The following is an 8,850-nucleotide window of genomic DNA, read 5'->3' on the forward strand; positions in this document are numbered from 1 at the left end:
GAGAGAAGTTTTGCTAAAAAAAAAAGTAAGTAAAAGAAGTGGAGACCGAAGATAAAGTATGTATGTAGTTAGATCTTTCTAGAACAAATTTTCACTTCATGACTAGTAAGCACACAATTTTTATTTTTTTATTTTTTTTGCGAGGTTTCAATTTAATGGTAAATTTGACTAATGGATAATTAACTTTGTCACTGTTATTTATATATAGTAGGCAGATTATCATGGTAATTAAGTGTGTCCAATGACATATGTTTAATAGTATTTATTTGGTATGATCATTTAAATGCGGATTGAGACTTTTGAGTCGGATGAAAATAGTACTTATAAGAGATTTTAACGATCAAATTAATCTAGATTTAAGAAATATAAAAATTATAATTAAATAATATATTTTAAAGTTGTATTTATTTATAAATATCAGACACTAAAATAAAAATACAGAAATATAAAATTATATTTAATAGATAAAAAATAGATAAAAATATTATATCCAAAAATATTGAATTAGTATATTTTGTGTCTATTTTGACAAAAAATATATTCACACTAATAACAAAAGACACAATTTATTTTTTATTTTTTATTATTTTTATTAATATTTTATAATTATATTTTTCTCAAATTTTTAAATTAAAAAATAAAATAAATTAAATTTTTATAATTATTCTAGTTTATTACCAAATAAAATATAAAAATACTAATTTTTATATCTTTATTTTTTGTGTCTTGATTTTAGTATCTTATTTTGTTCTTTTTTTAGAACTAAACTAAGTCTAAAGATACGTTTAGTTTGTATTTTTATTTTTAGTATATTTTATTTTTTGAATTTTGTAAAAAAAAAATATAAATAATAAAATTCTATTTTTTTATTTTTATTTTTTATTTTCACATTTTTTTAGTAAAAATCAAAAATAAAAATACAAACTAAACACTTTTTAAATGTGTAATTAGCCTTTTATTGATAGTGTTTAATAAAAATAAATGATGAGGACCAAGAACGGCGTACAGAGTCTTGGTACCCTCTGAAAAATGCGCAATAACTAACATATTAACGAACCATTTATATGTATCATTATCAGACCAAGTTAGCATCTCAAGTAGTATTAATTATTCATAATAATTTCTAATCAGCATCTTATTAGTAGTAATTCATGCTAAGAAATAATTTATGTAAAATGCTAACTTAATTAACGGTTATAAAACTGAAACAAATTAATCAAGTTAAAAACTCAAAACAAACTATACTCAAATTGATTGTTATCTCAGCAAACTTGTAAGAGGGAAATCATGGCAAGTGGCATACATGCATGGAAATAGTGCTCATGATATCTTCTTCCCTGATTTCTTCGTTAAACGAACAAGGCCTCAAATTAAAGATGGAACAAGCGCCACAGAGGTAAAGTACACCACTATTTTTGCTTGAGACACTAGCATTTTCAATGCTCTTTTCTTTTATATACATACTTCATCCCACTTCAAACCCTATCTGAAGCAAACAAAGGAATTGGATCTGTTTTGTTTTAGTTTCTATTTTCAGTATTTTTTTTCTAAGAAAAATGAAGTTACATTATTTTCCAAATTAATCAGATATGCAGTTGTGACTGATGCAAACAAAGGAATTGGAATAGAAATAGTAAGGTTGTGTTGACTTCCAGAGATGAGAAGAGAGGCCTTCATGCTTTGGAAACTCTCAAAGATCTCTCTCATCTTGTCCTCTTTCACCAACTTGATGTTGCTGATCCTGCTAGTGTGGATTCTCTTGCAAATTTCATCAAATCCGAATTTCGAAAACTCGATATTTTGGTAACTTGACAAATTAAATTCCATATATATATCACTTTCTTTTTCTTTTTTTGTTTGCATGAAACGGGATACAAGATGAATTATGTGAAAATAAAATTTCCATGTTTGCATTTTTCTACTCAGAAATAAGTTTCATTGACTATATAAATTTCTATTGTATGATTTGGGATTTTCTCATTTATTTTCATGTTTGTTAGTTGCATGTTAAGGTTTTTTTTCCTTACAATTCCACTAAAAAAATGTAATTGACTAATTTGTTCTGAATGTAATAAATTAAACTTCTCGTATGAAGCTCTGCATGCAAAGAGGTTTACTATCAAGTCATGTTTAGGGTTTATATTATTAATTTTGAATACTAACCAGGAATGAGTTCATTGTCGTAATTAATAACCTTGACTTGGTAGCTTTCAATTGAAATGGATTCTATCTTTTTCCTTGTCATATATATTGATTTTTGAATATTATTCTTGAAGAAAAGAACTGCATTTTGTTGATCAACAATGCAGGGATTGGTGGACTTGTGATTAAGGACAATGATTTGGTCCCTCAAGTGTTATTGAAAAGCAGGGTAAGAATTTTACAGCCAGTTTGGTTAATATTTTTTCATTTTTCAACATTTTCTATTTTAGAATTTAAAAAATATAAACCAAACACAATCTAATATGTTTTCTTAGTATATTGAATTGGGTGAAATTTTTAGGAATTATCAGATGATGTAATAGAGAAAGCTGGAATCGTTCAAACATTCGAGCTAGCTGAAGAATGCTTGCAAATAAATTATTATGGTGCTAAAAGAACATCTGAAGCCCTTCTCCCTCTTTTTCAATTATCTGAATCACCAAGAATTGTGAATGTATCATCCTCCCTAGGAAAGTTAAAGGTAGGATACTCTCTTTCTTTGTGTTTTTTTAAGGTTTAATTATCTAATAATCTCTATAGTTTTACCAATTATGTGATTAGATTTTTATAGTTTAAAAATTTATAATTAGATCTTTATATTAGGTAAAAATTTGTAATTAAATCTTTACTAATGATTATTTTTCAGAAAAAAACACGCCAATGCTAAAATATCTGCTTTTAGAATATTCCATATTCATTCTACATCAAACACAAAATCAAATATTTAAAACAAAATTGATTTTTTTAAACAAAAAGTAATTAAAAAAGATCGATTAGAAAGTTTTTATCTAATATAGAGACTCAATAGTCAATACAGACTTTTAAACTATAAAGATCTAATTAAAATTTTGATGAAAGTATGGAAACTAACAAAAAAAATTAAACCTTTTTTTCTTAAAAAAAGTTAGTAGATCTTAGATTGCTTTGCTAAATTTGGTTGTTGCTCTACTAATAGGCTTATTTTATTACTTTTTATTCTACATTACTATTTTATGATTCTGTTTTGTAACTCTTATTATTATTAATTTCCATGTCTAATAATTCAGCGTGTATCAAATGAATGGGCTAAAGGAATCTTGGGTGATGCTGAAAACCTTACAGAAGAGAGAGTTGATGAAGTGTTGAATGAATTTCTGAAAGATATCAAAGAAGGGTGTTTAGAAAGAAAAGGATGGCCTAAGGTTCTTGGTGCCTATATTCTCTCAAAAGCTGCAATGAATGCATATACAAGAATTGTTGCTAAAAAGTACCCTACTATATGCATCAATAGTGTGTGCCCTGGCTATGTTAAAACTGATATAACTGCCAATACTGGATTTTTAACGGCAGAAGAAGGTGCTGCTAGTGCTGTCAAAATAGCATTGCTTTCAAATGCCTCTTCTGGCCTTTTCTATTCTCAGAATGAAGTTTCTTCATTCTAATCCAATTGAGGTTGGTTATGTATATTCATTTCTTCTGTTTTTGGTTATGTATATTCAATTAGAAGAAACATTCCAATTTCAAATTTAACAAAAAATAATCTTTAGTGTGCTTTATGTTAGTCTTATTTAGTAATCTGCTATAATATTAGCCGAAATTGGTTGTCATAGTATTTTATATTGTCTGGTACCTTGATTCAATGATTATGTTAACTCGATTACTGTCTCTAACAACTCACAGTTTGATATGGACATCTTTTTCAGTTGAGCAAAACTTTTAGCAGTTGAGGATGTAAACAAATCACTAAGACATACAGTAGATGGTGCCAAGTTCATCAAACAATTACATGCCAATTTTCAAGTGTTCAAGATTTTCAAGAAATGGGGCCATCCAGGTTTGCTCAGAACCTATGGATTTAAGCTGTGAAAGAATTTTGGTATAATTTTGGGTGTCAAGCAAAGGCCTTTGTGAGTTGAATATCTGTTTGAAGCCACTATCAACCACTGGGAATGTCAATCATGTTTGGATCTTGTGTTGGTGATGAATATTTTACATCAAATATTGGCTCAATAGAATCACATTTCGATTTTATCACCACCAACTCTTTCAAATCATTCAGGGAAGAAAGTAAATGAAATGGTAGTAATGCATTTGATGAAATTTCACACCACCAACTCTGCCTCTGCCTCACATGATTCTATGTGCAATTCTTTCAGATTGGAGGAAGGCTATAGTACCAGTGTTATCAATTTTGGACATTCGACACAGCTGCTTTGACAAGTATACTATTCTAACCCATTGATGGATTGCAACACACATAATTTGAAGAGGTACAATTCTTTTTTAAGTTTCCAATAATCTCCTTATTACTAGCTTCATCTATTTTTGAGGGTTTCATCATAGTAATAGCTTACTTCCATTGTTTCCAAGTTGGGTGTCTTCTCAAATAATTCAATTGGCACATTAGACTTATTATGCTCATCATCATTAAAACGGTAAAGTTTATTCAAACTCTCAAGATTTTCATCCTTACATTTTTTTCAACCATGAACTTAAAGCTTGAGTGCATTTCCAATTAAGAGTCAAATTTTCCATCTTGGAAATATCCTATGACCAAAAGGGTTTATACTTATAAATAACTTTTTGAAGCTTGTAATTAAAAAAAGTAAGGGTGTACTGCTTTTAGGTTCTACGAAGGGACCTAAATGCTGCAGAAAAGTTCTAACAGTCGAAAATTATGTTGCCTATTATTATGTAGTTTTTCAATTGGTCACTTTCTTTTTTCTTTCTCCTTAAAAAAAAATCAAAACTGATATTATAATTTCAGAAGTTAAATGAAGAATTTAAAACAACAAGCATACTTTTCAAAATTGATGGTCTTATTGAGAATTGTATAATACATAGAATGTTACATTATACATTGGAAGTTAGAGTTGTCAGATGAAGCTAGGTCTAATTACTAAATGGGGCTACTAACTCTCTATTTCTGAATAGCTTTGGCATCTCTCTTTCCTTTGAAGTTCAGCAATATTGGTATCCCTTAGAATTAGAATTCGGATCATATTATTGACTCTCTTCTTTTAAGTTTTTCTTGATTCTTGAACACAACTTTTATTTCTTTTGGTGCTTTGCACCTTTGAGCCTAGCGGTGACTCTAAGTGTTTTGTTTTCAAGTATTACCACCTGATATATAAACACCACAAGCACTTAACTGGGGGAACCTTTTGGATTCGAATTTAGCTTTGCTTAAATTCCCAGACAGTGGTGCTCAGAGCCTTAAGCGTACTCTTTAATAGCTTTAGGTCACGACTTTAAATGTTCAGTCTCAAGGATTACTTGACACTTTCACACCACAAGCATATAGTTAGGGAGAACAACTCTTTTGAGCTTTTTAGGCCAATTTTCGACCCTCCTAACCATTGATGCTCAAAGCCTTGGATCTTTTTCTTTTTTTATTTTCTTATTTTTTTTGCTGTTTCTTTTGCTTCAAGAATCAATCTTTTTGATATTTCAGAGAATCAATAATACTTCTTTAAATTCTTGTACCTTAAGAACCAATATGCCCAACCCCAACATCAAGTATACTCAGTTAATTCATACATTCAGAGAATAAAGATAAGGTCACCACATCAAAGTAATTAGAATAACTCATCATGTAACTCAAAATCTTATGTATTTTACTACTCTTCTAACCATTTCCACACATTCAGCAAACCAGTCTCATCTCCAGTAAAGAAGAGTCCGCCAGGGCCTATCTGAAAGGATCGAACTTCTTGTCTTGTAAATAGTCGACCTCTCTCTAGAAACCTGTAGAAGTAGGCACAGTAAGTAGCTACAACAGTAAAAAAGAAAAAAAAAAAAGCCCAGTGAAAGTAGCAAGACAAGTAGTTGAAAGATTTATCATCACTCACGTCGGCAACTCATACATACGAACTGAATTATCTTTGCACGAGCAGAACAATATTGGCTTCGCCTCTACATCAGTCATCCCATACAGTCCAAGAACAGCCTATAATAACAAATAAAATAATAAAAAAAATGAATTGGACAAACCAATCATCTCCTTCTTAAACAAAATCAAAATATCAGCTTAAAGACATATTTGTGAACAAAGGTTAGTGGTTGAACAACTTACAATTTGGTGAGTGTGAGTGTATGCCACTTCTAGAGTTCCCTCCTCAGTGCACACCCAAACATTGACTGTGCAATCAGATGAACCCGATAACAAGTAATTGTCCCAGCAAATAAGTGATGTGACAACGTCGGTATGCCCGTTAAGTGTCATTGTGCACTGGAATGTATCAAGGTCCCAAACCTGTAGATAGCAGGGTAAGAAATTGCTTAGCTAAAGGGGAATAGTGTGCAAATTACATGAAGCATATAAATAAATAAACAAAAACACTACCTTAATGCTATGGTCCATGGATCCAGAATAAAGCATCTTGTGACATCCAATAGCAAGACAAACCACTGGTTTACTATGACCACTTAGTGTTGCAACCAGTTTGAAAGGAGTCTCAAAGCTGCATCTCCAAGCATAAATAACACCATCCTGCAATTTAAATAGATTATTTAAAAACTAATGGACAGCAAAAGTAGCTGAAATGTCATAGTTATAATCAGTAGCAAAGGTTGAATTACAACAATCTTAAATCACTGCAAGGTAATTTACCTCTGCTCCAGCAAGGAGGATATCATTGCCAACATTCAAAGAAAGGACTTGCCCTTTAGGTCCATCAAGAGTAACATCTGCACCCGTCTGAATATTCCATGCCTGAACAAAACAACCACAATCAAATTATAAGTTTACAGTTAAAGCTCCTATACATAAGATACCATTATTACAATTAAACCAAAGAGCTTACCTTCACAGCATTTTTCACACCGGCAAAGATCCATGGGCCCTCAGATATAAGTGAGGTAACTGGAGAATTAAGATGGATCATGTTAACACAACGGCCAGTGTTGCAGTCCCATGCCCGAACTGTGCCGTCAGTGCTACCAGAAATAAGTTTGTTTGAACCAGCCGGCAGTGCAATGCCAGTGATTGCCTATAAACAAAATTTGAATATTAGCATAAACGAATCCAACTCAATGGCACTTTTAAATATTAGTAGAATGTTGCTCTTATGTAAAAGCGTGTCCTAGATTAGATTTGATACTCTTCGGCAAGGTGGGTAAGATTTCTAATATACATTTTCTACTTGAATTTGATATAATATGCGTGTTGATGGCAATAAAATAAATGCTGTCTTAGCTTGCTGTCTTGCTTAACACTTGAATGACAATAAAATAAATGCAGTGTATGTAAAATGTATTAGATTCCATTTCCATATCAATTTTAAACTAAGGATCTTCTATTCTAATTTATTCTAAGCTAGGCAAACACGGTTAGTTTTATGTGAAGCAGGTGCTAAGCACTGGCCTAAAAAATTACGGCTCAATTTTCCAAAGTTAGTTCTTAATGTCTCTTATCATGGTTGCTTCTATAGAATGGATTCTTTAGATTTTAGAAACAAATATTGGGATTATAAGTTTATAACTAATACAATATAGACACCTATGCTTTGTGTTGGATTTTTTTTAATTTATTGCAACTCAGTTATGGCATCTCTGTAGTTTTTCACTTTTTGCTTATCCCTCAAACTTATTTCAATTGCAATATTCACTTAACTTTCAAATTAAACCAAGACAAAATACACTTTCGTGTGTTCATATCAAATAATAAAAGGTGGAATCAGACATGTATGTACCTTGTTGTGTTCATGAAGCTTTGCAAGTGTAGAAAACCCATCACCATAAAACCATGAATGCAAATTCTGACACAAGTCACCATCCACACAATTATCAGTCATCCAAGATTTGCAAATACTGCGTGATTTATCCACAGAAGCCTTAGCAGCAGTGGCCACATCTTCCACGTCTGCAGTCTTTTCAATCAATACAGCCTTTTCTTCACACTTGCCTTCACACTTGCTTGGCTTCTCAACAGATATAGCTTCTGCTTCTGGTCTGCACTCAACAGCCTTTAGTGCACAATTTTCTGGCTTCTTGAAGTCCTTGGGTGCGCAATTTATTGCCTTCTTAGCAGAGGAACTGGCCATCTTCTCAACGGACGAATCGGGCTTTTTCGAATGCTTATATGTCGTATTGGCATTATAGTATACATTGGATGGCGAGGTTGGTAAGCTATGTGAAAATTGACAAGGATTTCTGTTGCATCTCCCAGCTTGCCAATACTTACATGTTGGTCGTGTTGTAGGACGGAACCGTTCAGTCCTCCTTGTTGTTGTTATAACAGCCATGATACTACAAAATAAAACAGTATTCCCATCAATAACACCCTTCATTGCTCATTAATCTTTTCCAAAACTTAAACAACAACCCAATTAGAAGAAGCTGCAGAATTCATTCCCTCATCCCATCAACCCAACTTAACACCACTTAAGTAAAATACAATATGAACACTAAGGAAAAAAAAAAAGAAATTCCAAAGAAGGTAACGTGCTAAGAAGCAAACCTGAATTAAGAGTAGAATTGAGTTCGGGAAGTGCAATAAAACTAATAAGGATTAGAATCACTGAATCAGAGTCGGAGAGATTCAGCGAAGAAGAGTGTAAGAGAGTGTTTGTATAATAGTGTAAAGCAAAATTGGATCACGTCCTTTATTTATAGGTTTCGTTAACTATCAGAAAAAGATTTCATAACATCAGAAATTAAATTAAACCG

At 31.5% G+C, this 8,850-nt stretch overlaps 1 protein-coding gene and 1 pseudogene across 10 annotated transcripts; one reads left to right on the forward strand and one right to left on the reverse strand.

The window, feature by feature from the left end:
- Positions 1-2,281: 2,281 nt before the first annotated feature.
- LOC107626807 (short-chain dehydrogenase/reductase 1 pseudogene) lies at positions 2,282-8,456 on the forward strand (annotated as a pseudogene). 9 transcript variants are annotated; one of them, XR_015905151.1, is made up of 6 exons: positions 2,282-2,371; positions 2,504-2,683; positions 3,249-3,633; positions 3,885-4,248; positions 4,338-4,451; positions 8,114-8,456. The product of XR_015905151.1 is annotated as a short-chain dehydrogenase/reductase 1 pseudogene, transcript variant X7 (transcript). The 9 variants fall into 9 exon arrangements; XR_015905153.1 differs by having other exon boundaries at positions 3,885-4,015; positions 7,973-8,456; XR_015905147.1 differs by having other exon boundaries at positions 3,885-4,451; positions 7,893-8,456.
- LOC107626808 (zinc finger CCCH domain-containing protein 48-like) lies at positions 5,712-8,471 on the reverse strand. Its single transcript, XM_088504800.1, has 7 exons — positions 7,875-8,471; positions 6,987-7,172; positions 6,794-6,895; positions 6,527-6,673; positions 6,257-6,436; positions 6,033-6,130; positions 5,712-5,928 (listed from the first exon to the last, which is right to left on the reverse strand). The coding sequence occupies exons 1-7, from the start codon at positions 8,469-8,471 to the stop codon at positions 5,802-5,804; spliced, it is 1,437 nt and encodes a 478-aa protein (XP_088360926.1). The 3' UTR covers positions 5,712-5,801.
- Positions 8,472-8,850: the final 379 nt, after the last annotated feature.

Source organism: Arachis ipaensis, chromosome B2 (assembly GCF_059453495.1).
Source record: "Arachis ipaensis isolate K30076 ecotype BB chromosome B2, ASM5945349v1, whole genome shotgun sequence".
In the NCBI taxonomy this organism is placed as follows: Eukaryota; Viridiplantae; Streptophyta; class Magnoliopsida; order Fabales; family Fabaceae; genus Arachis; species Arachis ipaensis.

Bases quoted from the DNA above. Each gene is read 5' to 3' on its own strand.
- LOC107626808 (XM_088504800.1), bottom strand. From the start codon at position 8,471: ATGAAGGGTGTTATTGATGGGAATACTGTTTTATTTTGTAGTATCATG. The intron at 7,173-7,874 runs GTACATACATGT...TTTTGTTTATAG, and splicing joins AGCTTCATGAACACAACAAG to GCAATCACTGGCATTGCACT. The intron at 6,437-6,526 runs GTAGTGTTTTTG...TGCTATCTACAG, and splicing joins CCATGGACCATAGCATTAAG to GTTTGGGACCTTGATACATT.